This window comes from Triplophysa rosa, linkage group LG17, assembly GCF_024868665.1.
Source record: "Triplophysa rosa linkage group LG17, Trosa_1v2, whole genome shotgun sequence".
Taxonomy (NCBI): Eukaryota; Metazoa; Chordata; class Actinopteri; order Cypriniformes; family Nemacheilidae; genus Triplophysa; species Triplophysa rosa.
The window spans coordinates 19,340,797-19,368,569 of record NC_079906.1 but is presented as its reverse complement, the minus strand read 5'-3'; the positions used below and the strand labels follow the sequence as shown (position 1 = coordinate 19,368,569).

The 27,773-nt window shown below is 39.6% G+C and overlaps 1 protein-coding gene across 1 annotated transcript in view; it reads left to right on the top strand.

Annotated features, from left to right (window-relative positions):
- The window catches only part of ntng2a (netrin g2a), a 50,155-nt gene that overhangs the window by 10,958 nt on the left and 11,424 nt on the right, over nucleotides 1–27,773 (top strand). The window contains exons 4-5 of the mRNA XM_057356215.1: nucleotides 18,568–18,740; nucleotides 19,156–19,179. Of these exons, the coding sequence (XP_057212198.1) occupies nucleotides 18,568–18,740; nucleotides 19,156–19,179 (197 nt within the window). The remainder of the gene's footprint in view (nucleotides 1–18,567; nucleotides 18,741–19,155; nucleotides 19,180–27,773) is intronic.

Sequence of the window (27,773 nt, the reverse complement as noted above, 5' to 3'; positions counted from 1 at the left end):
GACTCTAACACAAGATCAAGAAAGACATGACACGACGAGCCAGAATCACGACAGAGCCCCCGCCTTAAGGAGCGATATCCTGACGCTCCAAAAGGCACAAACAAGACAAGACAATGACAAAAACCATAATACAAGACATGACAAAAACATGATACATAAAAAACCAAACACTGACATGGTGCCGGCTGGAATGCCGGCTGGACAGTACATAGCGCCGGCTGGATGGCAGGCTGGACAGTACATGGTGCCGGCTAGATGGCCGGCTGGACAGTACATGGCGCCGGCTGGATGGCCGGCTAGACGGTACATGGTGCCGGCTGGAAGGCCGGCTGGACAGGACATGACACCGGCTCGACGGCCGGCTCGACTGTACATGGCGCCGGCTGGAAGGCCGGCTGGACAGGACATGGCGCCGGCTGGAAGGCCGGCTGGGAGACCAGCTATCCCCGGCTGGGCAGGCCTGGATGTCGACAGGACAGGATGTCGGCGGCTGGGCAGCGCTCTCTGGCAGCTGGGCAGCATCTCCGACGGCTGGGCAGCGCTCTCTGGCAGCTGGGCAGCAAACAAGGACAAACACACAAAAAACAGTCGACTCGACAGGCCTGGGCACCAGCTGGGAGGCTGGCAGGGATCTGCAGCGGGAACAGGACACCGGCGGCCTCAACCCTGGAGGGGAATCCGACGAACTCAACCCTGGAAAGGAGCCCGGCGGTCTCGATCCTGGACGGGGTTCCGGCAGTCTCTACCCCGGAAGGGAGTCCGGCGGTCCCGACTCTGGACTGGAGCCCGGCGGCCTCTACCCTCCAAGGGAGTTCGGCGGATTCAACCCTGGAAGGGAGTCCGGCGGCATCGACTCCTCCCGCTGAGATCCCTCTGTCTGCTGGGTCCGATGTTGGTTGGATCATTCTGTCATGATCGTGGGTGGTGAGGACACGAAGACAAGGACAGAGGACCCAAGTGCAGACAGCGGGTAAGGGGTTAACAGGACTTTTAATAAATTACACCAAACTCAAAACAAAGACCCACGTGGGGGTAAACATAACAAAACAGAAACAAGAACAAGATTAACTAAACTGACAAGACTAAACTAATAACACATCTCAAAGGACTACTTCAAACTAGACTAACAAGACAAAAACTCACCCACACGCAACATAACAGTACAATGATCCAACACCAGACAAGAGAACACAGGGGCATTAAATAGAGGGACAAATCAAAGGGGAACAGGTGTGGGGCATGAACTAATAAACAACCAATAACGAGAGATACAAAAGGGCGGGAACACAGACAAAGACCGGAGAGAGTATCGAAGGCCGACAGGGTCAAAATGACTCTCTCCACACATAACAAGGGATCCCGCCGTGACTCTAACACAAGATCAAGAAAGACATGACACGACGAGCCAGAATCACGACAAAGTGAATAAGGGTAAGTGAACCATTATTCACTTACCCTAAAATCAGATGATTTACTTCCATCCAACAGGCCAATTTCCAAGACTTTTACAACTAATGTGAACGTAGATGGGAATTAAGGCTGAAGCTGTAAAAAAATTCTAAAATTAGCAAAAAAATAGCTTTACACTAGCTTTATGAACTGACTAAACTTGACGTGCTAATGACAGCTTTTAAGAGAAGCAGCAACGTCTGATTTGCAAACAAACGATTCATTCGAGTCGAATCTTTTTAATGAATAATTTTCTAATCCGGTCTAATCCGGTCATTCTGATTCACTTTCGTTATATGGATAAAGTAAGTCTGTACAGGTTTGGAATGACATGAGGGTGAGTAAATAACAGGATTTTCATTTTCGGGAAACTGTTTCTTTATTATACAAAGAAACTGATAGGCCATTAAAGATCAAGGTCGACCAGAAATAAAATGGCTGTGTGTAAGCCTAACTTGAGGTCTCTGAGATGTCCTTGGGCCTACGTTGGCAAAGAGACAGAAGCTGTGGAAGGAAGGTGAGATGTAGAGAGCAACAGAGGTGCGATGAGGACAACATCAGGATCATGATGTCTTTATCACCAACGTGTGGGCAGAAACTCTATCGTGAAAGAACTGACATGAAGTGGTGTTTTGTAAAGAATCTTCGGTCACTTACAGATACACACCCACGCTTGAATTGTGCCATAGTTATCTTGCATTAAAAGTAAGTGCTTGTGATGTCAAATGAAATAACTAAAGTACACATCCAGTGCTTTTTCTATTTTCCAAATTAAAGGTCCAATGTGTAATTTTTAGAGAATCTATTGCAATATAATATACATAACTATGTCTTCAGAGGTGTATAAAGACCTTACATAATGAAGCGTTTTTATTACCTCAGAATGAGCTATTTCTATCTACATACACCGCGGGTCCCCTTGCATGGAATTCGCCATGTTTCTACAGTAGCCCTAAATGGACAAACTGCTCTACAGAACGCATTTTGTAAATATGTTATCTCCTTCAGCAAAAAAGCGAAACGACATCTTTGTTCTGTGTCAGCCACCATAGTGCTACGAAAGGGAGTGGAGTGAGCCGTTGGTTGCAATTCGCAACCTCACCACTAGATGACGCTACATTTCATACACTGGACCTTCACTGGACCTTTTGGGATATAATACCCAGTGTAATGCGCTGTTGCCAAATTTGGAAATTTGCATATGATATATAATACATATTATACACTGCATGTATAGTAAAAGTAAAGTAAGAGAGAAATAGAACGTTACCAGCAACACTTCAGTATGTTACATAAGGCATGACATGCACCTGTGCAAGGGGTCTGATGGGTAAAACATCAGAAGTCAGCTTTAGCCTCACGATCACTGACAGACAGAACCGTTGGATGTATGTGTGATGCAGGCGCCATCATTTATTCACACTGACCCTTGTTCACCTCCTTCATCGGTCCCATTAGGAAAATGTCAGTCTGTCACAACGGAGTCCCCCAGAAGAAGTGAAATCTCCAGACATCAGGTAGAAGAAAGATAGATGTGATGGCATCTCTTGATTCTTCATGGTGTTTTGTGCTGTGTGAAGGGCACTGAGACGTACCTTTAAGGTGTAACGTCGGGAGATAGTGTGAGATGGCGCGTCTCATCATCAGAGAACTTCAGATAACAGTTTAGATTTAGTCATTAGCTGTCGGACCGTCTTATTCATTTTCAGTTTCAAGGTCCAAATGTGCTGTGAGGAAAATATAAAACACACTGTAAACAACACGTACAGTAAATAACACATTCTGACTTTGATGGATTTCTCCTTGCTGGTTTATGCTGGTTTGAGGCTCGTATTGGCAACGGTATGTTTTTCTTTGTGCAGTACAAAGATCCAAACATCCATAAAACAAACATATCATAAAAAAAAGTAGATTAGCTCTATATGCACACAACGGCCCCTCATGGGCCTGCAAGTCTTCACGGTGGTCAGAATCCATAAATCACAGAAGTCACTGGTCATGTTATCAGCATAGCTTTATTTGATATGAGCTCTTGTTCTGCAGGGATCTGTCAATACTCAGACACGCTGACAGCTGCTTGGCGTCTAAAGTGCACTGTGCCGTGAACCACCTGACAGACCCCACCAGGTCTCTTACAGTACCTTTCCTAACCAGCAAAACTTTTATAATGTACCAGCTTCACTAGAACTCACCGATTGGAGCAGGAGCTGGTAGGATTGATTTGGGGCGGAGACTAATTTGCATAGTCATAGGATCCGTGTATACTAAATAGTTACATTCAAGCTATTTTGAAGCATTAAGATTATTTTTACATTAAAAGTTTAAATATGTCATATTAAAGGTGAGTTTTAAGAGATAAGATCTCAGGGGCAGTCATGTAGCAGGCTCGGGGGGCAACAGAGCTGTGTCAACAGATCAATGAAGCCCCCCTATCAGAGCCAAGCATGAGTTCCTTGGACAGAGCCTTGAGCGTGCTCGTGTGCTGCGTTTGAAGTGCACCTGTATGTAGCGTTGCATTTTAGCACAGAGATGGTTTCATCTTACATTCCCTTTATTCCGTCTTATTTAGTGTGTATCACGAATCAGTATGACCCTGGAAAATGAATAAATAAATCAGAACTTTGCTGCAAGGTTTCAGACATACGTAGTATAAAATATATAGAACGTATTAATACATTTTTTTAATTTGTTTTGTTGGAATTTAGCTGAAATGATATCTATTAAAGTAGATTTTATATTGGTTGTGAATAGTGCTTGCCTATACACAAAAGTGATTCTGGGTTGTTGCTAGGGTGTCCCTAGGGCACCATATAAAAAAGTAAAATCTTTCAACAGGCAAAAAATGTGAGAAATCCTTGATGTTTCTACAGAACACATTACGGGCCCTATTTTAACGATCTAAGCGCATGGTCCAAAGCGCATGCACTGAAAAAAAGGATCTTTGCTGCCTGTCCAATTTGATTAATTTAAACAAGTTAAATCAACGCAATTTTTGTACAATTTGGTTCAGTTATGTGACTTAATCCATTCATGTTGGCACTACATAAATGATTTGTGTTGTGTTAACATATAATTCCTACAACTAGGAAGAGGATTTATATTTCCCAGCATGCTTTGCGTAAGACTGCATTTTGAGTTATTTTCTTTATTAAGTGTTGTTTCATGTGTTTTTTTAGTAAAGAGAAACAATTGTTAGTGTTTAATGTTCATTTATCTTTGAGATTTAGAGGAGCTTGTTATATTTTGTTAGTTTTGTGGTTACCATTGTTCAGAAAAGTGTTGCCTTTGCTTAGCTAGTGGGCGGTTACTTTGTACAATTGAATTTCTGTTAAGCTCTGTTAATTTAATATCTTAATAGAGGAAAATTGTCACAATAATGTCACATTAACTAAACACATTTATGTTGAGAACGTTAATTGGAAATATGAAATGTTAACATATAAAAGTCATGTTTGCTTAACAAACATAAATTTGGCAACTTGAACATAATGAAATTATGATGAGTAAACATAACTCTATTATGTGCAACCGATGTACATCATTTTTTCATGTTAATCCAACAGATTGTTTTCAGTGTGGCGCAGCGCGCTGGTAGGCGTTTCCCAATCCACTTTTGCTAATCTAACAGCGGAAAAAATGGTCGGCGCGCCAGGCGCATGGTCCAAAAGGGTTGTACATATTCTCGTAATGAGTAATGGGTGTGTTTTGGGCGTAATGTGTAATAAACCAATAAGAGTCTCATCTCCCATTCCCTTTAAAAGCCAAATGCGCTTGCACCATGGCGCATTTGCTATTTTCATGGCAGAGTTTGCAAGACCTAAGACTGAACGCTTCTCCAGAGGGAAACGGATCTCGCTCACGAGCCAGATATTTATATTTATGCACACAATAATGATCCTTTACATGTTAATCCTTTAATTCATATTCAAATGTTTGTGTGCTGCTGCACGTCCTGTGTGTATAATAAGCACGTTGTGCACCTGCCTATATGCGCATATTACTAATGCGCTCTTTAAATAACAAAAATAATATTGCGCCATTGACTTTAGACCAGGTTTCAGTCGGTCAATAGCGCAGTCTATTTCAGCTGCCTCTAAATAGCAACGCACCAGCAGTGTGCCTGAACACACCTTGTTTTCAGACCAGCACGCCCATGGGCGCACAAATGAGCGCAATTTGCTATTTAAACAACGTGGCGCAGGAAGTGAAAATGATAACTGCGTCTGGCTGAAACTAGCAAAATACACTTGCGTCACGCCTGGCACCGGGTGTACGATAGGGCCCTACATGCTGAAGTTTATTACTTAACAAGAATTTTATAGACAAACATAGACAAATTTGCATTTAGAAGATATTTAAAAAAAAAGCCTTTTCACTTCCGCTAATACAGATGAAGGATTTTTTTATTTTTTAAGATTTATTATTTTGGCGTTTTGACTTTATATGACAGAGAGAGACTCTTTTCAGAGAGGACAGGAAGCAAAGTGGATGAGAGAGAGGGGGTAGGGTCGGGAAAGGACCACGAGCCGGACTCGAACTCGGGTCGCCCAGGACGCACCGGCACCACATGTCGGAGCACGAACCACTCGACCACCTGGCTCCGACTAGATCAAGGATTTTTATGACATCATTCTGCACTTCAGCTTCTTATCAAGTTCAAAGCTTAAAGTCAATTAAAGGCTACTGGCAATTTTTAAAAGGGGGAGGAGCCACTCAATATGCCCTGCCCTAACATCCGATTTTAGTGGAAATGATGTCCCCTCATGGAACAAAGCTGCACAATTTAAGTCACTTCTGTGGGTCTATAAACCTACGTATGAGTGATACGTATGGAGCGGGAAAACCCAGAACGCAATCACGCACGGACAGGCCGACAGGTCGCTTGGCAAAGAAGTCCTGAGCTGCTTTTGGTTCCAGTCCAGCCCTAAAATAAAGTAGTTGTTTTAGTACTAAAGTTGCTTTGCTGCAATCAGACATGATGGATTCAAGCCAAAGTGAGAGGAATCATTTTTACTCAATTAGAGTTACTAAAATGTAGGCTACTTTCTCAAGTTCTAAAACAGTCCACAAGCAAACTGCAAAGACATCCTATATAATCCCATGATTGGTTTATTTGACCACAATTCTCACAACACTTGCGTCGCGTGGGCACATGTGCGATCTTTAGTTTTTGCCTTTGTCTGCAGTTCCTTTTGTGTGATGTAATACCCGCCCTAGTTTCAGCCGGAGATTATGCCAGCGATACACTGGTACAGTGTGAAGCAGAACGGAGAATGTATTATAAATGTCCAGGTCCAGGCAGAGCTGCTCTTACTGTATTCCCACGGGGGCTCCTTGAGTTTGCTTCTAAAACACCATCAGTGCTGACCATCAAAGGCAAGTCCTTGGCCCGGGATCGTCTTCTGCTTAGGTTACATTAGCCAGGGTGCAAACTCGGGTTCGCTTCCTCTTTCTCTGCATGCTCGGTGCTGTAACATATGCAAAGATATATTATTAAACACACACACACACACACACACACACACACAAAAAGTGCTGTGGGTTATTGGCAGTGCGGAAATTCAGATGGCGCGTTTGTCAGCTGTACATGCATTTAAGTCATAGACATACGTTTCTTTTTAAAACATCAAAGGAAAGCGTGTAAATATTAGCAGTTTATATTCCTTCTATACAGATCAGCATCCGTGGTCATATGTCCATAATATCCACCAGCTGAACCAGTATCAAACAAGCAATTACGCCAGTGTAACGGAGGCCAGCTAGTGAAGAGCTGTGCAGTGTGTAAACCTCACTCCCCGACCAACAGAGACGCTCTAGCAACAGACGCTAGAGACTGCGGTCTTTAGCCTCCTCGTTAGAGCGCCCGTCTCCCATTCGGACCGTCGCCGGTTCGAGGCCCGCGCAGAGCGGGGCGAGTAGGACCGGTTACACCAGCATGAACATATTATACTGATCGAAGATGTATTTTGCAGTCCGGATCAGTATATACATGTACATTACCTGCATACATGCAATCATTCATTCAATGTTAAATATGTTATAACGTTACAGAGGTTTGACGAGAAGCTGAAGTCAAATTGAAATGTGATAAAAATTGCACTGTGATTTCAGAGCCCAGGCAAGACTTTGAAAAGAAAATACAATATGTGAATGCATTTTGCATCAAAGCTACAGAAGAAAGCTTTGAGATAAATTTGATATTTCAAGATTTTCACCAAACCTATTGACATCTCCATCTGAAATTCAAAAGGCACATTCAAAGCCAGCGTGTAGATGTATTGAACGTGAGAATTGAATGAAGCCAAATCCCGAGTCAAAGAACCAGAGGAACCAGCCTACACATCCTCATCCGAGTTTGCGGCTGCACGCTTGTCTGTTTACATGCATTGATCCTGCTAACCTGTGTTTCCAACAGAGTCTGTTTTCTCGCTGCTCAAAAGTGGGTATTATATGACTAATGATGCACTCTCTCGGCTGCGTGTATGATTAAATTAACCCGTGCCTTTTACCCTGAGCCCAGCCATCACTTTTTATGATGGATGAAAATCGGAAACTCCTCAGCCCCCCACCCTACGACACTCAGAATGTGTCTAACGCGATTAGCAATTTACAAAGCCAGAACACAACTACAGTCGGATCGGAGCGTCTCCAAACCTCAAATGCCTTTAACGCTCTTGCTGAAAAACGAATTTTACAGAATTTTACTGTTTTTTTTACAGATTTTTCACGCATAATGTCCAAAACACTGTAATTTTAGGAAATTGTACTGTTTTTTTACATATATTTTACACATTTTTGGACAAAGTCAAAAAGTTGTGAATTACAGAAAAAGATAGAAATTTACAAAAAATAGGGAAAACGTAATTTTACAGAAAAAACTACCACAGATGCCAGAAAATGTCAATTTTTTACAGGATTTTTCTTTACAGTTTATATATCGAAATCATCATATTATTGCAAACGTACACAGAATTGCATTAAACAATTGTTTGCAATTACTGAATGATGTTAATACTTCAAAAGTTATGTATAGTCAAAGTTTTAGGTCAATGGCAGATAGCAGAGAGACGTAAATGTTAATGTCTGTGTTTGGATCAGAAAGAATGTGATATGGTTATATAATTTTAAATTTTGACATTTTTTTTAAATAGTTAAAATTTATTTTACAAACGTATAGCATTATCGTATTGCATATATCATAATTTTCAATTATGCAGCACTAGCTGATGGGCCAAATGTTAATCTTTATTTTCTTATTTTTTTGCTTCGATAAATAGCTCTGAAAACTCATGCACTTGTTGACATGATTGATGAATATTGACGATTGATAAAATGTGATAATTGATAAAAATTAGTTTTATTTAATGCATATCAAATTTTATGGTACCTTGTGGATTTCAACCCACATGGTCACTATGAACCACCGCTGTACTAAAAAATGCTGGGTGAAGGTTCATTAAAATAATTTTCTTCTCATCTTTTGATGAAAGCGTGAGCAAACAATGACAGTTCAAATCTTTGCGTGCTTTGTGTCTTTAAATAACCCACTCTGCATAACCAAGTAAAGGTATCGCGACACATTCATGTTTCTTCTGAATTACATCATACCATGTCATAATCACTTTGTCTCATTACGCCATATATCCTGTTAGGCTTCAATCACGCATCCCAGACACCAAATGAAAGCGTGCCAGCAGCCTCTCTATGAGAAACACAGTTAATTGTGTAAAGCTTATAGTGTAACCTCATTATGACAGGAGATGAAATGGTGTTTTCAAACGACAGATTGTTGTGGTTGCTTGTTAGGAAAAAACTAAACGTAAGGAACGTCTCGCTGTTCTGTCACTTCACAGATGAAGGCCCGTATTCATTTTTTCTTCAGTGCAGCTTTTTTAGGTCCTGATTACAGCAGTTAGCGCACCTGGCAATGCCATAAACCTTAATTATTGTGTACACAGTAAAAACAGCACATAAAGGAATAAAACGTAAAAGACACAATGTGTAATTCTAGGAAGCTGCGTTTATGGCAGCATTTTTAAAAGGTTATCAGAAAAAAAGAAAACATCCTCTGCCAAATTTTCATTTGCAAGCTGATCTTTGAAATTCTATTAGGGTTGTTAGGCTTCTGTAGAAGTGAGCACCACGGGCATAAATATCTCCGCTGCCCAGATCCACACCCTAGGGGCTCAGAATAAAAGCGGGTGTCCCAGGAAGGCAAACAGAATTTTTCATCAGAACGCCGTCGCTCATCAAAATTTCATCCGGCCATCCTGTGTGAGACTGGATCTAGATCCACGCCATCATAGCGGGACATTCCTGTTCAGTCCACTGTTCCACTCTCTCCTGAAATAAAACATATTGTTCATTAAATTCTCTTATCTGCCCATTAATGATATCATAAAGATCGTAATGCTGAAATGTTTGCAGAAGACACATTTCGGTAACACTTTACAACCAGGTTGTTTTTGTTAAAGGGATACAGCAGTTCACCCCCCCCCCAAAAAATCTGTATCTGTAAAAATCTGTTTAAAATCTGTAGTTTACTCTTTTTATCTGTGGAACACAAAATAAGATTTTTGAGAAATGTCACTGTGGTTTTGTGTCCATACAATGGAAGTCAATGGGGGCTAATGTTGTTTGGTTACCAACGTTTGTCAAAATATCTTCTTTTGTGTTCTGCAGAAGAAATAAAGTCATACAGGTTTGGAATGACATGAGTGTGAAGAAATGATTAAAGAATTTTGGTTTACGTTTTTGGTGAAAACGTGAAACCTCCAAGCCAGAGTTGAAATGCATGATTTTGTTTTTGATTCAATTTAAGTCTTTAATTACAGTGTTCATTTAGTCAAACTGAAATACTGCTGACTATTCAATCACGTTCAATGAGAATTTGAAAAAACACTTTTTTGTAATGTCTATTCAAAACACGTATTTGATTGGCATCTCATGTAATTAATACAATTAAACATATTAAAGGATTGACAGTCCTACTTTATAAGCAAACATATTAGACGTCCCCACCATTGTGCTTCTCATTGTTTGATTGTTAACTTCAGATTAAATTCAGCAAGTGCGATCTAAAGCGTGTGCCCAAATATGCCTGTATTCTGCATGGGATGTCTAGAGGATAGAGCTCTGCGGACAGTGACGCAGCAGGCGGTGGAGTCGCATTCTGGCAATAATTGGCCCCATCGCGATGTTTCCGTGGGGGGGAGAAATTAATTATGAAGGGACCACCCTTATTCCTTCTCTCTGAAACTCCTTCAACTTTTTTGATGCGCAAAGGCGATGGTGCAGCCTCTCTCTTTCTTTCCGCGTCCCCTTCCCTCGCCGTCTCCGTGCCGTTAATCCACGTCTTCCATATGAGAAGCGGCAAAGCTTACGCTGGGCTTACGCCCATCCATCCGGGAGAGCAGAAGAAGCCCTTTCCTACATCCTGTGTGAATAATTTACAGGAGCGGCCGGTGCCAAACCTTTCAAGGTCGTCTGCAATTCAGAGCGAAACAGCCATGAGCTGTGATACAGGAAAGGCCTTGGGCCTCACGGGGAGGGCCTTCTCTCCCCCGTCTCTCCAACCTTTTAGCTTCAAATCTTCCAGGTTGTGGTGACACTAGAAGCTTGCCACCACCATTCAGCGCTTCTTTTGTATGGCCAGCTCTCGGAGGCATTGGGGGAAAACAGCGGGGCGTTTTTCATTAGTCGATTCCCCAGGCCGATAAAAAAAATAATAAAAGACCATATTAAAAGACCAAGACGGATATGCTATTGTAAGGCTGACCTTTTTTCACAAGCTATACTTCAAAAATTTTCCGAGAGGGGTCAGAAGACCGATAATAGGGAATACTTGGACATGCGGATGTCTTGCAGAGTGAACGTTTTGGAAGAGGTTTGCCACCGGAGAAACATGAATCAGCCATGGTTTGCGGAGGTCAGGGCTTTCAGGCTACTAAGAAAGGATTAAGATGAGGAAGAGAGGAAAGCATTTGAAGCCAATTATCAATGCTGGTCTTAGCCAGGACCCCACGTGATGCCGTTTTTATGAATCAATATCTTCTTCCTGAACACAGTGTAAACGGAATTGAAAGTTATTGTGGAAGAGCTGTCATGTTCAATTTATACCTTCAATCAATTAGATAAAAAATGCAAGCTCTTGTATACTACTGGTCAAAAGATTAGGGTCACTTACTTCTTCTTCATTATAATCTTTTCCACATTTAACAATAATAAGCAATAAAATAACACAAATGGAATTTGGGGAATTGCATTGCGAGCGCAAAGTCCAAAGTAAAAAACGTATTTAAATGGTAAGATTTTCGTTGTATACTTTTGAAAGTCACTTTAGATAGAAGAAGAATAATGCTTAACTGTAAATTTTAAAAGCTTTAAATTTGCAAAAATGTTCTTTACTCCCAGGTGTTAAAAAGAACACTAAAATACACTTTATTTGTATTTAAAGTGCTATATTTTTACACACGTATTTCGTACTTAATATAAAAAAATAAGATCTAAGGGTACTCAACTGTTTTGAGACACCACGAATAGAACTACTAAAGACAATATTTTTAGTATATTAAGTACAAATTTAATGTGTGAATAGCACTTTAAGTACATGTATGGAAGAGTACTAAGTGTAATTAAATAAAGTGTATTTTAGTGCATTATTTTTATACATGGGCTCTTGGCATTTTATTAATAAGCTTCTTGAGGTACAATGCTTTAAAATGCTTTTAAGATCAAAAAGTTTGTAAGATCATGAGAAACCTTTCAAAGATAACTTTTGACCAGTACTGTAATGCACTGGAGTTACTAAAGCACGCTGTCTATAATATTAATTCCTCTACATAAATCTTAAAGAGCTAGTACTCCTTAAAAATTTTGAACTAAAATCTTGAAAGAAAATGGGACAAAAATATTTATAACTCATCCAGCACAGATCAAACGCGCTCTGCATCCCTTATCTAATATCATATGCAATGAATTAGCATGTCTCTAATCCTGGTTCACAGCGGTGAAGTAAATCCTACTATTGACTATTTAATAAAAGGCCTTTGTGAAATCACCAACTAAAATGCATCCCAACACACTACAGGCACTGACAATTTCTGGAACAGGCCAAGTCAGTGGTTTTCTCCGAAAGGCCGTTTAAAAACACCCACACGTTACTGTTCCCTAATGGCCGATCTTTCTCACCAGTTCTTTTCTTGTGCTGTTCTTCAATCCGCTTCAAAATGGAGGTAATAAGTCAGTCGGGCAGTGGTGATAATGACCAATCTCGGCCAGCCCGAGGTGACTCTCCGGGCACCGATTGTCCTCGTCTTTCCTCCATCCGTTTTTGTTTGCGTAAGTGCCTGATGATGAGCCCGGTAGTGCTTCTGTGCAAATGAGAATAAATAGTCAGTGTGTCTCATGAGAGAGAACTGTGGGAAAAATAAATCAAGCACCCATTAACAGCAGCTTCCAGCTGCTCGGGAGTAACGGAATCCAGTCGCAGCCTTTTATCTGTCTGTCTGTGTTTGTTTAGTTCGCCTGCAATTTATTCACGCTCGCCTTATTTGCACCAGACTTTTAAACAAATTTTGAAAGAAATGTAGCCGTTATGTCCAATTATGGCATAAACGCTGGTAACGATATCGTATAAACGCTCTTTAACGATACTCTGGGAATTCTGCCTCATTCTCGGGGCGTATCTAAATGAAACCTTGTCGCATGAAGAGAATGATGAACACAGATAAAGATATCTGGATGAATGCTTGTAACCAAACAGTTCTTGGCCACTATTGACTACCATCAAAAATAGCTTTATAAATTTCTTTGCTCTGTTGAACACAAAAGAAGATATTTTGAAAAATGTAGGAAAGCAAACAGTTCTGGGCCACTTTTGACTACCATTGTCATTTCTCCTACTGTGGTAGTCAATGGTGGTCAAGAACTGAGCATTCTTCCAAATATCTTTCTCGGTGTTCATCGGAACCAAGAAATTTATGCCGATTTGAAACAACTCCAGAGTGAATAAATGATGATGCAACATTTTAAATGGCTGCTGAATTATTTACTATACATTATCATGTGTAATATTAACACAAAATCAATTATCATGGTTTTTAATATCACATTTAGTGTCAATACCGGTATACCTAGTTAAAAAATACCAGCTTTAAAACATCTGTGTGCATTACCAAAGTAAATCTTATAATTCCAGTCTCGAGCTTTGAATCCACTGCTGAATAACAATCTGGTAGTTACTGTACGCAATCTCTCCTTTGAGTTCTTCGGCTGCGCCTCAGCATTAAAGGCCGTATGTTTATATCACACTCCTGATTTTCAGCTACAGATGGCCAGATAGGGGTTTGGTCCTAACCCAACAGTAGAGCCTGGCACCAGCCATTCCCATGAGATCCGTTCCTGTCCCAACCGGTGGGGGCTCCAGTCCTGGGGTGGCTGGATATAGATGCCCTGAATCGAGTGCAGGTCGGAGAGACCTCACCTCACACCCCAGAAAAAGATGCTGGTACTCCAGCCCCCCACTGAGAGTCAGGAAGCCCCTTGCTGTTTTCCTGTAACCTGCAGTGCAGTCGACCAATTCTCTGCGCTAAAACGCACCTACAGGCTGGTGCAGAAATGACTTTGGCCTCTCTGTAGCCTACTTAACTGTGGCAAAAAACGATTCCTTCTGTCCTTGGTTTTTAATCACAAGACTTTACTGTCTACTTGGCACTTTTTGTTGGTGAGGTGTCAATAGTTTAGAATATTCATGATGACGAGGAACGCATACCAATCTGCGTATCGCTTTCAGTTCTCACACTCGCTATCCAAGCACATTTACAAAACGCCAGCAGGCATTTATTTTGACAGATTTCTTTTTAGCGTTATTTTTACCATGCAAGAGCTTGTATCACTCACCTGATACTTGCCGGATTACTGCAGCTATCATGAAATGCCCACTATTCTGTGCTAATCTAGCAAATTTAAAATTCCTGATGTAACATGTTTAAGTGGGTTTAATCACAGTAGTGAAGTGTTTCTGTGAGCACTTTCGGACTTTAGGACACAATTTCCTTTACATAATAAAAGTAATGCAATAAAAATGTTTTTTTAAACAAGAAATATGTACCTTGATTTTGTTTGGTGTCTTCACGTCACGTCTTGTATTTCACATTCAGCTTGTTCTTTACTGATGCCGTGGTCTCCACTCAAATAAAGTAACTTTTGGGGAAAAAAACAAGATTTAATAATCATAATGGAAATAGTGGCACAAAGTGTAAAAATGTGTGTTGTGACGCACTAAATTCACTTTAACATGACCATAATCTTTTAAATACAGTAATTGGAAATATTTATAAATCTGATTATAAAAAAAACGTCTGGGCCTGTATACGGATAAAAACTATATCATATTATATCATATATAATAAGCATTTAAAAAATGGCACAAATAATATTTTGTTCATGTTTTCATCAGCTTGAATGTGACCTTTATATAGCACAATGAAACAAAAAAAATGTTTGTTTTAATAAAAATCAACCCCTGGGACATAAATGTGCCTGCAGATGAAGAAACATTATGCAACACAAGCAGAAGAAGCAGATGGAACAAGGCGTCTCAATGGCTGCTCCAGCTCCAGAACACCTCCATATCTGCATAACACTCGTTCTCATCTCATCGCCCCTCACAGGATGGGTCCAAATTCCAATCTGTACATGCGCTGGTTAAGAGGATTTTAAATCCTGGATTTGGTGAGAAATTGACAAGTGCCCGTGTCGCGCTTTAATTGATTAGAGCCGAATAGCGCTCAGTCTCAGGTAAACTAAGAGATCTCCCCTAAGGCGAAGATCTTTGGACTGAAGTGGTCCGACGCTGATTAATTTGTCATGATAGGAGCTTGACGGGCACTTGGTTGTGGTGAAGCAGTGGAATGAATGAGGCTATGATTGACATTGGGTTTCAATTATGGCTCCGAGACCTCCAGAGGGTGGTAGATGTCTGACTTTTTCCTCGGGCTTTTGAAAACACTTAATTAAAATAAATGAATTTGAGTCAAATCGCAAGATGTCCATCATTTACTTTCGACTATCAGCTGTGTTTGAAATGTGAGAAATGAAAGGGTGTGGAAGGAGACTATAGTTCTCGTGATGGAGATTTGGTATGGGTAGTGCATAAGGACCCGGGTTTGAGTCTGGCTCGCGTCATCCTGTTTCTAATCCCTTTTCTCTGTCCGCCCTTGACTGTTCTACATTAAATCATGAGAAAACAAATAATGCATTTTTTATTATAAAATTTTTGTTCCATAAAATTACCTATTATATGCACTATATATATACTGTATATATATATATATATATATATATAATAAACTTACAAACCTTAAAATGTACTTTCTTGCGAAAATTTTTTACAAAAATTGTAATTTTGTATTTCCTCAACTTTCTAATCTTATATGAAATATTTAATATCTAATATTTAATATCATAAAAATAACTGCAAGGCTGATAGTAAAATGTGTGAAAATCTGTTCAAGCTTCTTTTGGTTTTTGAATTAAAACATAAACTCAATACTAAAAAAAAGCAAGTATATATTCTAAAAAATGATGTGGTTCTATTACACAAACCCAAAATTGTACAACACACTGTTCAACGATTGCACAGATTGAAATTTTTGTTTTATAGGTTAAAATCTTCGGCTCCTGAAAATCTGAATTTCTTTTGAAGGAATAGCTTCACAGCAATCTGGCACGGCACATGACAGCATTTTATTCAGGAGTTTGGTATGTTTAGCTGGAATTGCTTTCATCTGAATCTTCAGATGGCGAGCACGAGGTATGACCTCATTATACGGCAATACGAGGTTTGGTTGTGGGGAGTCTACGTGGAAATGGGTCAGCTTTATAAATATTTCATGCAAATGGATAGCTGTTCGCTCTGGTGGGTACGGAAAAAAATCCAAAGCATTGGGATTTACACACTCATTTGATTAGGGAGATTGTAATTGAAAAAGTCTTGATTTCCATACTAACCCGCTTTCCTCTCTGGACCTTTAATCTCAACTATCCTTAAAGTCGGCAGTCAGATAGCCGAAGCGTTCCTCATGGACTCATAGCGGGGAAGAGGCATTTCTCTGCTGGCTTTTATTATAAGGAAAGACAAAGCCATCTCAACATCTCCCATTCTTTCTCATTATCGGTAATAATCATTACTCACTCTCTTTCTTGAGATAGCCCCCCAAACCCACCCACCCTTGACGGCAGCTATGTTTGGAGTAGAGCAGACGGATGCTGTTTACTGTCCTCACAGATCTCAGAGTTTTAAGAGTCTCAAACATCAGATACAAAGAGGAGCAAATTTTCCTCTACTGTTTCCAACAAACAAGAAAAGCGTGCAAACATGAGAAGCCTTTTGCTAATCTTCAGAGATTAACAAGAGGTTTGTGAAGTAAATATTATCCAACTAATCTCTCGTAGAGTGGATGTAAAAGTTTCTGGACACTGTTGCCTAATGAAATGAAACGTAACAAAACAAAAAGCAAAGAAAGTACATGAACAGCACTTTTTACACTAGTAGTGGATGCAACAAAGTGACAGCAAGTCATTCATTTTCAATGATAGTTGGTGGTTTTCTTGGTGGAATTTTTTTGACATTAAATAGATTTTCACCCCAAAATAAAAATGATTTCATAGAAGATATTTTGAGAAATGTCTCAGTGGTTTTGTGTTCATACAATGGAAGTCAATGGAGTCCAATGTTGTTTGGTTACCAACGTTTTTCAAAATATATTCTTTTGTGTTCAGCAGAAGAAAGAAAGTCATACAAATAAATATAAAACATAATATCTTCTATGAAAGTCTCAGGTGTCAATGCAATGATGGTACATCCTACCTGCCTGTCAACCTATTTAACTGCATAACTCCACACACCCTGCTCGCACATTAACAACAAATTTCTAACAATAACTATAAATAAGTTCATTAAATTCATTAGTAATGTAATGTTATGTGCTTTATATCATAATATTGTCTTTGGTGATTGAAAATTAGGTAAATGGCACGTGGATCTTTTTATACAGCAGCAGAAAAATATGAAGAGACCGTTCCAAATTTCATCTAATCAGCATTTCTAGATGTATTGTGGCAATTCCAGTCCAGTGTCTGTTGAATATAAACAAACTCAAACCTCAGGAGGGACATAAAGTCAACCAACAGCAATGTGAAAGACTGATAGCATGACAAGACACATAAAAATCAAGGTTATCGCATAAAAAAATATTTTTGATTTTTTCCTATAAGTACATAATATAACTGTTAAATAAAAGAGAATGTGAACTTGTTTTCTTTGCAGTATTTGAGGTCTGAAAAATACAGAGCATTTTATTCACCTGTCTTTCCAGTTTTCATTTTCTGCACATAAATACAAATAGAAACAATGTTTTTATTTGAAATTTGGGAGGAATATTGTAAGTAATTAACTAAAAAATAATCATTTTACCTAAACACATACATATAAATAGTCATTCTAAAATGAGAACTATTTTTTTTCTATGGCTGCATGCTAACTTGCTATTGCTAGCTTACAAAACTGCTTACTCTGCCCCAGAAAAAAACTCAAAATTATTTTTTAATTGGAATTGGAAATGTTCATCTTAGAAAAGGTGTACTGACCTTCAAGGTCACTTTTTGTACACTGACGTTATGCAGCACATTTCTTGGTTGCTTGATTTCTGTGTAGTTGTGCTACTGGGTAGCCCCGCCCACAGGCAAATCTCACAGATCCAAAACCTCACCGAACGGAGCTGAAAACAAAAACAAAGGTTTTAAAAACATCACTGCTGTATATTAAACATCAAAAATCGTCTGATTGCCTATGAAAAAAATAATGTGTCTCATATTGCCTCCCATAAAGATCCACGTTATTCCCTACAGCTACTGTTATCAGATATGCGCTACTGCAGCTAGCTTGACTAATTAGCCGAACTCATTTCATGAGCCAAGTAGGTGAGCTAATGAGTAACCTCAGGTGACCCTCACAAATAAAAGAGGGCAACTGTACTCGCTGGAGCAGCTTACGCACTCGCCCGTGGCCGCGATGTAACTAGCGTGCTAATTGCTCAACATTTTCCATTTTCACAGATGTAAATGTAACCTCCACGCCGGCCAGTGCTACCTCCGTGACGGGACCCTACAGTGCGACTGTGAGCACAACACGACGGGACAAGACTGTTCAGCCTGCGAGAGGGGTTTTAAAGCCAAGTCCTGGAAGCCCGGATCCTACCTGCCCACCCCGAACGGATCCCCGAACATTTGTACGTATAATGCACCTGCTGTGTACATGCACACACACCTGAGCTGTGGTTATGATTTACGCTCGCCGTAAAAAAAACTGGGGCACCTGCGCTCGCTAAGAAAGGCAGAACAGCACTTTCATGTAAACTTTAGTTGTTTTCCAGAAAACGAAGACAGATATATTGAATAAAAGAGGCGAACATAAATACAAACACAGCGGCGCTCATTTCTACTGTACTGTACTGTACGTTCATAGCCTGCGAAAGCAAGGCGGGTTTCTGTCTTTTACTTTTAAATGTGCTGGCAGATGCTTCCAGATTGATAGATAAATAAATAATACCATCTCACTACAGTGTTTTCAAAAATAAATGAGTAAAGCGCTCCCGTTTGTTTCATCTTCCTTCTCATCGTTCTCCGTATCTTTTTCTTTTGCAGGTGAGGCGTCGGGGACATCAGGCAGTAAGTGGCATGCTAATGGGGCGCGCTGGCTCCCGTTTTCATGTTGTTGTTTGCATGGGTTCTGTCGCCGTCACTCTTTCTGGCCTGTTTATTTCATGTCGTTAACAAGACGTCGGTTATTATCAGTCACGGTGAAGTCTGATGCCGTGATGCATTTTTCCACAGTTTTCTTCAGAAATGTTTCATGTGATAAGATGTGGAGTTGTGATGCACAAGGGTCTCCTCAAGGTTACGGGAGGTTTCCGTGGTGTGATGATGTTGAGTTGGAATTCTGAAGTGATCTTATGAGAAAAAATGGAGGTTTTAAGATTAGGTATTCAAGGTGCAGTGGTACAATAGTTTTAAGAGGGAAAAGTTACAAAAATGACTGCCAATGACGAGTGAATTGTTTCCTGTTCCTAATTTTATTAAAACTAGGTTAAACCAGATGTCAGTTCTTGGGCAAATACATAAAAAAATCAACTTGATCCGTTGGGTATGAATTTACAGGTAATGTCAGAAAATGCAATTTTATGTTTTAAACAGAGGTGGTGATAGTACAGCAAAAGTAATGGATTGCAGCTTTTTAAACATTTTTTACCATTTCTAACATATTTTGTTGTTGACCTATTTTTGGTACATATCCGTACAGTCCAGCTCATTGCATCACTGTCAGCATCATATCTCTTGGCAAAGCTGCACCTAACAAAGACATTTCACAATAAATAATAGTTACATTATGTTGTTTAATTTCAAGGAATTTTCCACACAGCTTACACTTCTTAGGGAAATCATTCTATTGATGTTTTTTCTTAGATACTAGTGCTCTGCATATTAAGCTGTGATGTTAGAAAATATTTTAACACGGACAAATTTTCATTCTTCAATTTAAATCATCAGCCAGGATAAGCTTGCATTAGTATTGAATTTTGACATCCCCGTTTTTCCTTGTTCTTCATTCTCCGTTCCAACACTAGCAGTTTCGCTTGATTCAGTAACTCCACCCATAACAGCACCCACAACCCAACAGACCTCAGACTCCAAACCATCCACCACCAGATCAGTCCAACCAATCACAGCATCACAGATACCGGCTTCAGCATCATCTGTAGACACATTCACAGGTTTGACAATCGAGATTATAGCAGTACTAGAGTGTAGATAATAGATCAGATCGATCCCTTTTGTAATCGACCTCAGAGTTAGATTTTCATAGCTGAATCCTTTAGATTCCTTAGAAGGCATTTATTTTTTAAGATTATAGTATTTTGTGCCATAAAAGTATAAGTACCTTAGTAATATATTCTATGGTATATTTTGCACTTTTTACCATTTTATATGGTAGTTAACAAATGCACATTAACATCAAGCTTTAGGTTAAAATTGGTGTATTAAAAAGGGAGTTTAAGTTTTTCATCACACATAATCTAGTTTTTGCCCTTACTAGTTCGTTTTTCTTTTTAATGATTCTAAATGTATACATATTCCATGTCATCTCACAATTAATGCAAGGTCATAGAAACTCCAGCAGAGGTTATCGTATCACAGCACAGGATGTTTTTAGGCTTTTTTGACAGTTTCTTTCATACTGTGCTGCATCCACACGAATAGTTTTATATCATGTTTATTAATGCTGAAGATCTTGAAGTCACATCACGGCGTTTGAATAAATGAATGTGAAATTAGTTTGACGTAAACAATTAATAGTAGGATGTAAAACTCTTTTTGTACTTAACTAACAAGCTCAAGTCTTATTTACGTTTACTTGCAGTCCTGATTGTCAAGGAACCCCAAGAGATTGCCAATTTAGAAAGTTTCACTCCGTATGACTTTTAAGTTTAAGATAGCATGGAGTAAATTCATGACATGGCATTTTTGATCAGACTCCAATTAAATTATTTCTGCATTGTTAATTTTATCACAGTTAATGATCCAGATAGACGATTTCCACATTTCTCTTGTAACTGATAAAGAATTGAAACATAATTTGAATAGATAATTGTACGTTGAAACCCAGATTAATCCCAGAAAAACAACATTTTGACAACATGTCACCACATGTTTTACACGTAAACCATGTTTTTGGAAAATCATGTTTTTGGAAAATCATGTGGCTTTTCTGTCAGAAGAATGTAAAGAGAAAGCATTAAAAAAAGAGTTGTCTTTTCTTAAATAAAAAATTCATGTTATGTCAACTGCCCATATACAAAAAAACGTCACGTGGTATAATTCTGAGAGCATCGCTGTACCACGTACCGTTACAGCACTTGTTTGCAAGAGTCCCGCGCATACTTCTGACCAATGAGTAACACTTACTGGAGCGAAAGCATTCCATCACACGCTTGTGTCGGGCTGAGGAGAGTCACACCCCCTCAGGGTCCTGCTGCCTGCCATCAAACTCGCATGCAGAAGACATATGAATACATTATATCTCTCAAAGTAATATGTTGAAATAACTCCATAATTCAATATTATTAGGGCCTGTCAGAGCGGCCTGATTTTGGAGTTTGCGATGCCATTTTTTTCAATCATTGCCAAGATGAAAATATTTAATAACTTTTGGTGGAAGGAATTGAGATTATTTGGAGTGCGGGAAAATAATCTGTCATAGAGAGAGGAAAAAAATGATCAGCGGTGCACTGCAAATTTTAGAAGGTCTGTCAACATTCGTCCCCATAAAAGTAACGTTTTATCCGCGCTTTATGAAGTGTGAGAGAAGTTTTTCTCCTGAGCTTTTGGCGAGATGCTCTTTCAGAAATAGACAGCAATATGTGCGCTGTTACAGAAAGAACCTGTCGTGTGCTTAACATTTCATGGCCACTTGTAATATTTTTAGACCTTGGGAAAAATCTGTCTGTTTTAAATTTAGCATTCATAACCAACAATGACATGTTTCTGTGTTTATTGAATGATGAAATATTTTGACGCATAACACAGGACAGAAGAAATGGAAATACTTTAAAAGAATGGCACTAAACACATTCAAGAGTTTGTTAGAAAACTTAGCAATATCAGTGAACAAAAAGCAACAAAAATAAATAAATGGGTTGGTCAAGTGGATAAATAGAAGTCGTCTTAATTTGAATCTAGTTGCCCTAGATGGACTACAGCGCAGTGACCTCTCTGTACACTTGACGAAAGGTTATCATCCTTCAAGCTTCAGGGAAGAATTAATGGATCATTACCTCCAAAGAGTCCTGAAATTGAACCCTTCACTTACCCAATTTATTTGTCGTTATTTTTATACAATTTAAGGGTTTGATAGGTAGACAAATGAAATATTGAAACACCATCTCTTCAATTCCTTGTTTTGTTTGATGCTGTGAAAGAAAGTGCTCCTTCAGGAGAAGATGACAGGCAGGAAAACAGAGAGAGAGAGAGAACAGGAATGTTGTGGAAATGGATGATGAATGTTTATTAATATTGTGAGCCTCCCATCACACTAAAAATAACTCGCACATCTATTCAGCAAGGGCGGCGTTATTGCGCGTCCCAATGCCCCAGCGTTTCAGGCGGTGCGTGGGGAAAAACATCTTGAAGATTCAGAGAGCAACTGTACAAAATAAAGATGAAATTATTCATAATTACTGCGAGATATTGACTCTCCTGGTCCAGAACCTAGTGAGCTTCTCTGCTGTCTGCTGCCTACATAGACACCTGTTTTCTTAGGCAGCGTACTAACTGAAATGGAACCTCATAAGTGACTGATTTGTACTTAAAGACCCATTACATTGCCTTGAAATGCAAAGCTTTGTTCGATCCGTTGAAGTAATTTCACCTGAAACAGGAAGCTTTTAAAAACTTTTAAAACAGCCAGTAGCGTTTAGTTTACCTCACAGCCTGGAATCTGATGAGAAGCTGAAGTGCAGAATGATGTCATAAAATTGCAAAAAACTGTAAGTTTTGAGTGCTTCTTATATGTTATAACATTTGAATTTGATTTTTTTTGTAGCACACCAGTTTATAAATATCCTTAGGTTAACATATTCATACTAAAAGCCAAAAAAATGACATGATTTGATTTCATGGGAAATGGGACACAAAAGCTAACATTGCTAAGCTAACATTGTTTATACTTTGATTTGAGGTATGCTTAATTGATGCATACAAAGGATCTAATGTTTTTTTTCTTTCTTTGCCATTTTGCATGAATTGGTTTCAATAAGCTTGTCACAGTGCATTCTGGGATGCCTTAGAATACACACCAAAAGGTTTCTTAAAAGACACACACTCTTGCTTTGTCTCTCTCTCCAACCTTTTGCAATAAGGAGAGCGGATTGATCTGTTTTATTTAGTCTATATGTTCTCTTTTGGTTTTGTTCTGGTTCAGTGGCAGATGGCAGGTGGGGGGGTGGACACGAGAAATCTGCCCGTGTTCCAACTCTCACGTTAACCCCCCGTGGCTATATGCCCTGCCCTCCTGTTACCAGTTCTCTGCTCACCGCTATACAAACCTTCTCACCCAATAGAGCCTCTCTCTCTCTCTCTCACACACACACACACGCACGCACGCACGCACGCACGCACACACAACACAACACAAATACACTCTTTGTCTAGAAAGCATGACTTCACTGCGAGAGACCTATTCGATTAGTAGGCTGTTAAAAGGCACTGGATGATAATGTCTGGTATGGAAATATGTGGAACCTCAGATATATATTTAGAGCTGAATTAGTAAACAAAATTGTTGAATATGGACCGGCTGTATGTAAACATGGGCATTTGTTATCATGCTCATGGTTCTGACATCAACCGCACAATGATTAATACATGTATATATAAAATAAAACACTAATCCCCGTGACTGCATTAGTACAGGAAGGCTATGATAAATAAATTGTGTTTGTCCACTCAAACACAACGCCAAACAAAGCATCTATCTGTAACGCGGAACATTTTTCATTAGCCAAGCGAATAAATAAAATCAAGTCTATTAGTTCGACACGCGTGCTGGCGGAGCTCACGGAATTAAAGCGCGCCGTCTTCAGCCATGCTTTAATTATGAAACGCTGGGGAGAAACGCTGGCTTAATAAAACATCAGCATGCCTGAGAGCAGGAAGCGCCGGCCTGCTGCGCCGCTCACCGTGGGCTGCCTACGCTGAATCCCAAAGCTCCCATCAGCCCCAGCGCGGTGAGCGCTGACATGGTCAATCCTCTTCCTGAGGGAAGACACCTGCTCCCGCTGAGACGGGCGGACGAATGCGAACGGGCAAACCGCCCGAGAGACACTAAATGCCACGTTCAGTGTTTGATGTAAAGTACTGTTCTGTTTTTAGTTTGGTGCTGTGACCCCCGGTAAAGCGTGTTTAGCCGTGCCCTTTATTTGTGGTCATCGAATAGCTGAGATCAGGCTCCGATGGGCAATACTGTGGTGATATTTGACCCTTACACTGGAAAGCTCATCTATCTGTCTGCTGACTAGATGCAAGCACCTCCAGTGACACATCGACTGCTCCTCTGGCCCCGACAGACAGCGCTGCCGTTCCTGACCCCCTCACCAACACACCAGGTGACATGCAGAGACTGCATTAGCTTAGAGTAGATGCGCTGGTGGTTAGATGCTTTGTCTTGATTTACTGTGGCATGTTTAGCGGAAGTGGTTTTAGCTCCCTGTTTCCTACAGCACTTTATGAAAGAAACCGTGTTGTTTTAGCCCACGGCTGGGGAAGATATGGACATTTTCTAAGTCGATTTAAACTAATGGTTGGGTTTGTCCGTATTTTACCCAACCATGGGTTGAAACAACCCAAAACATTCATGTTTTTCATAGAATGGAACCTTTTAGACTTGCATTTAGAGCATTTTAGCTTTATGATAGAAGTTATTTACATTAAATGGATAGTTCATCTGAAAAGGACTTCCTTTCAAAACACAAAAGAAGATATTTTGAAGAACAAGGCAAGCGCTCAACACTGGACCTCAATGACTTCGATTGTATGGATACTACTGAGAAATATTTTCGTTTGTGTTCCACAGAAGAAAGAGTCATATACACGAGGGTAAATAAATGATGTTTTTGGCTCTTTAATACGTTGATAAAAAATAATCTGATCTTCAACAAAAGTACATTTAGGCAAACACAGTCTGCTTGAACAACACACATCATGTAAACATTCATAGAACTGGTTGGAAATAAGTATGTAAAACTGGAGGTGTTGGTCAGAGCCTGTCCTATAAAAAATACACACATTTTAAGTTAAAGGAGTCATATGACACGGCTAAAACGAATATTATTGTTTGTTTTTAGACGTAATGCAATGTGTATACATGATTTAAGGTTCAAAAACGCTGTATTTTCCACATACCGTGCAAGTTTGTATCTCCTCATTGCCCCGCCTCTCTGAAACGCGCAGATTTTTTACAAAGCTCATCGCTCTGAAAAGCGAGGTGTGCTATGATTGGCCAGTTAACCAGTGCGTAGTGATTGGTCGAATACTGCAAGCGTGTGACGGAAATGTAACTCCTCTTACCATATTTGGAAGCAATTGTACTGACAGGTACGCCCACCTTACTTGCGTATACATTTGGGCGGTCTTAGTCAACTCATACCACGAACTGATGTAGATTTGTGGGGGTGTGGTTACACGAGGCGTTTCAGGCAGGTCTGGGTGAGCATTCGCTTTTAGATAGATTGCATCTTTTGTTCCGACACTTTATTTTTGCAATTTTACGTGTCTAATACATGCATGGGCAACTTATAACACACCAAAGACACAGAAAAACATGTATTCGCGCCATATGACCCCTTTAAATATTCACAAAAAAAAACTAATATTGAGAATTGTGGATTTGTAAAGAACCGGAAAGCTCTAGAAGCCTTGATGGTAGGACCTATTGTCTTTACATAGAGAACATTCCACCATGTTCCAACATTGGCCGTGAGTGAGCACAGAGTGCAAAATGATCTACAGAAGAATCCTACAGCGTCAGCAAAAGACATGCAGAAATCTCTGGCCAACACTCTCTGAACGAATATCTCTGCAGACTAAACAAGAACAGTGTTCATAGACATCATTGAAAAAGTAAATTAAACCAGAGTTGAGTTGTTTTTGAAAAAAGAAGTCTAAAAAACAGAAAATGTGTGGAGCAAAAAAGGCACTAACTCGTAACTGTAAAAATGAAAGGGTTTTTAAAGACAGTTTTTTAGGAGCCATCTGTCCAACAGCTCAACAGAAGTTGGGCGATGCAAATGGACAACAACTCAAAGGAGTAAATCAACAACAGAGCGGCTTCAGCAGAACTCGAACTGACCTCAAACCGACTGAGACCTCCAGATTGCGATCCACAGAATATTATTTCTGACCGCTGTGCTCGATCTGTAATATAGGAGACGTCTATGTCATTGCTGCCTTTGCAACCGATTATAAAATCAAAGGGTTCACATACTTTTTCCCACCCTGTATACACTGAATGTCTTCGTGTTTAAAGAAAAGACACATAATCAGTTGTTTGGTTTGAGTTTGAATAGACTGTGTTTGTCTATGTGACTTGAATACCGGATCAAATTTGATTGCTAATGTATGCAAATATCAAAGGTTCACATAATTGTTTATAATAATATATGATTATAAATATCAAAAATGAGCAGTTTAACATTTCATTATAGAACAACTAAAGCAAAACTAAGCTAAAACGTCATTTCAACTCACGGCAAAATTATTTAAAAACAAACTGTAGCAAGATGTGCATTACACCAGCACTGTATTTTTCACAGGCATTGCATTATTTTACATAAGTATGTTTTTCCGAAGCTTAATCTAAAATTAGAGGTGTTACCAGTAGGAGGCAGTTGGCCCTCTTTGCTTATACTCTCTCGGCTCGATGCTGTAATTTTACTGTCCCAAGTGCTACTTGCGATGAGCGATCAGCCCACCATGCCAGCTGCTACCATCTCAAGCCAGACAGACACATCATCTTCTACACTGCCATCTCTATCCGGTCCAACACTGACGGAAACGTCCGCCGCACCTGACCAACCAGGTAAGTGTGCGTGCCAGAGAATATTTTATACGTAGTAATATTTTCTCTAAAAATCCAGTGTAAAGGATCGATCCAGATCGAGGTTCGCAAAGACATTTTAACCTTGACATGAGCTGTAACATATGCAAGAATGTGTCCATCTATTTAAGTTAGCGGTTCTTCATTTATTCTGTCTTACTTGTGTTAATAAGTGAGAGGTGATGTATTCGACAGGGAGCATGTTTAAAGTCATACTCTGAGTTTTGTGCCTTGCCCTGCTGGCTGTGAGAATGCATACATTACAGTTATTCTATTAAAGGGATTTTTTTTACTTTACAAGCGCCAGGTGTTATTAAATAGTGTGGCTTTATACTTATATGATGTAGGTTTAAGGTTCAGAAAATGGGTAAGGTAATAATAATGATACAAAACAAATTATACAAAAAAATAATGCTGGGTTATTTTCAACCCAGCATTGGTGAAAATAGTGAATTGCTGAAAATAGTTTGTATTTTGTGTTAAAACAACTTTTGGGTTGAAACAACCCAGCTAGGGTTAATATTAAGGATGCACTGATACCATTTTTTAAAGGGCGGGCACCGATATCGCCTGTAGCGATGCATGTACCTTTTCACAACACAGTGAGACTAAT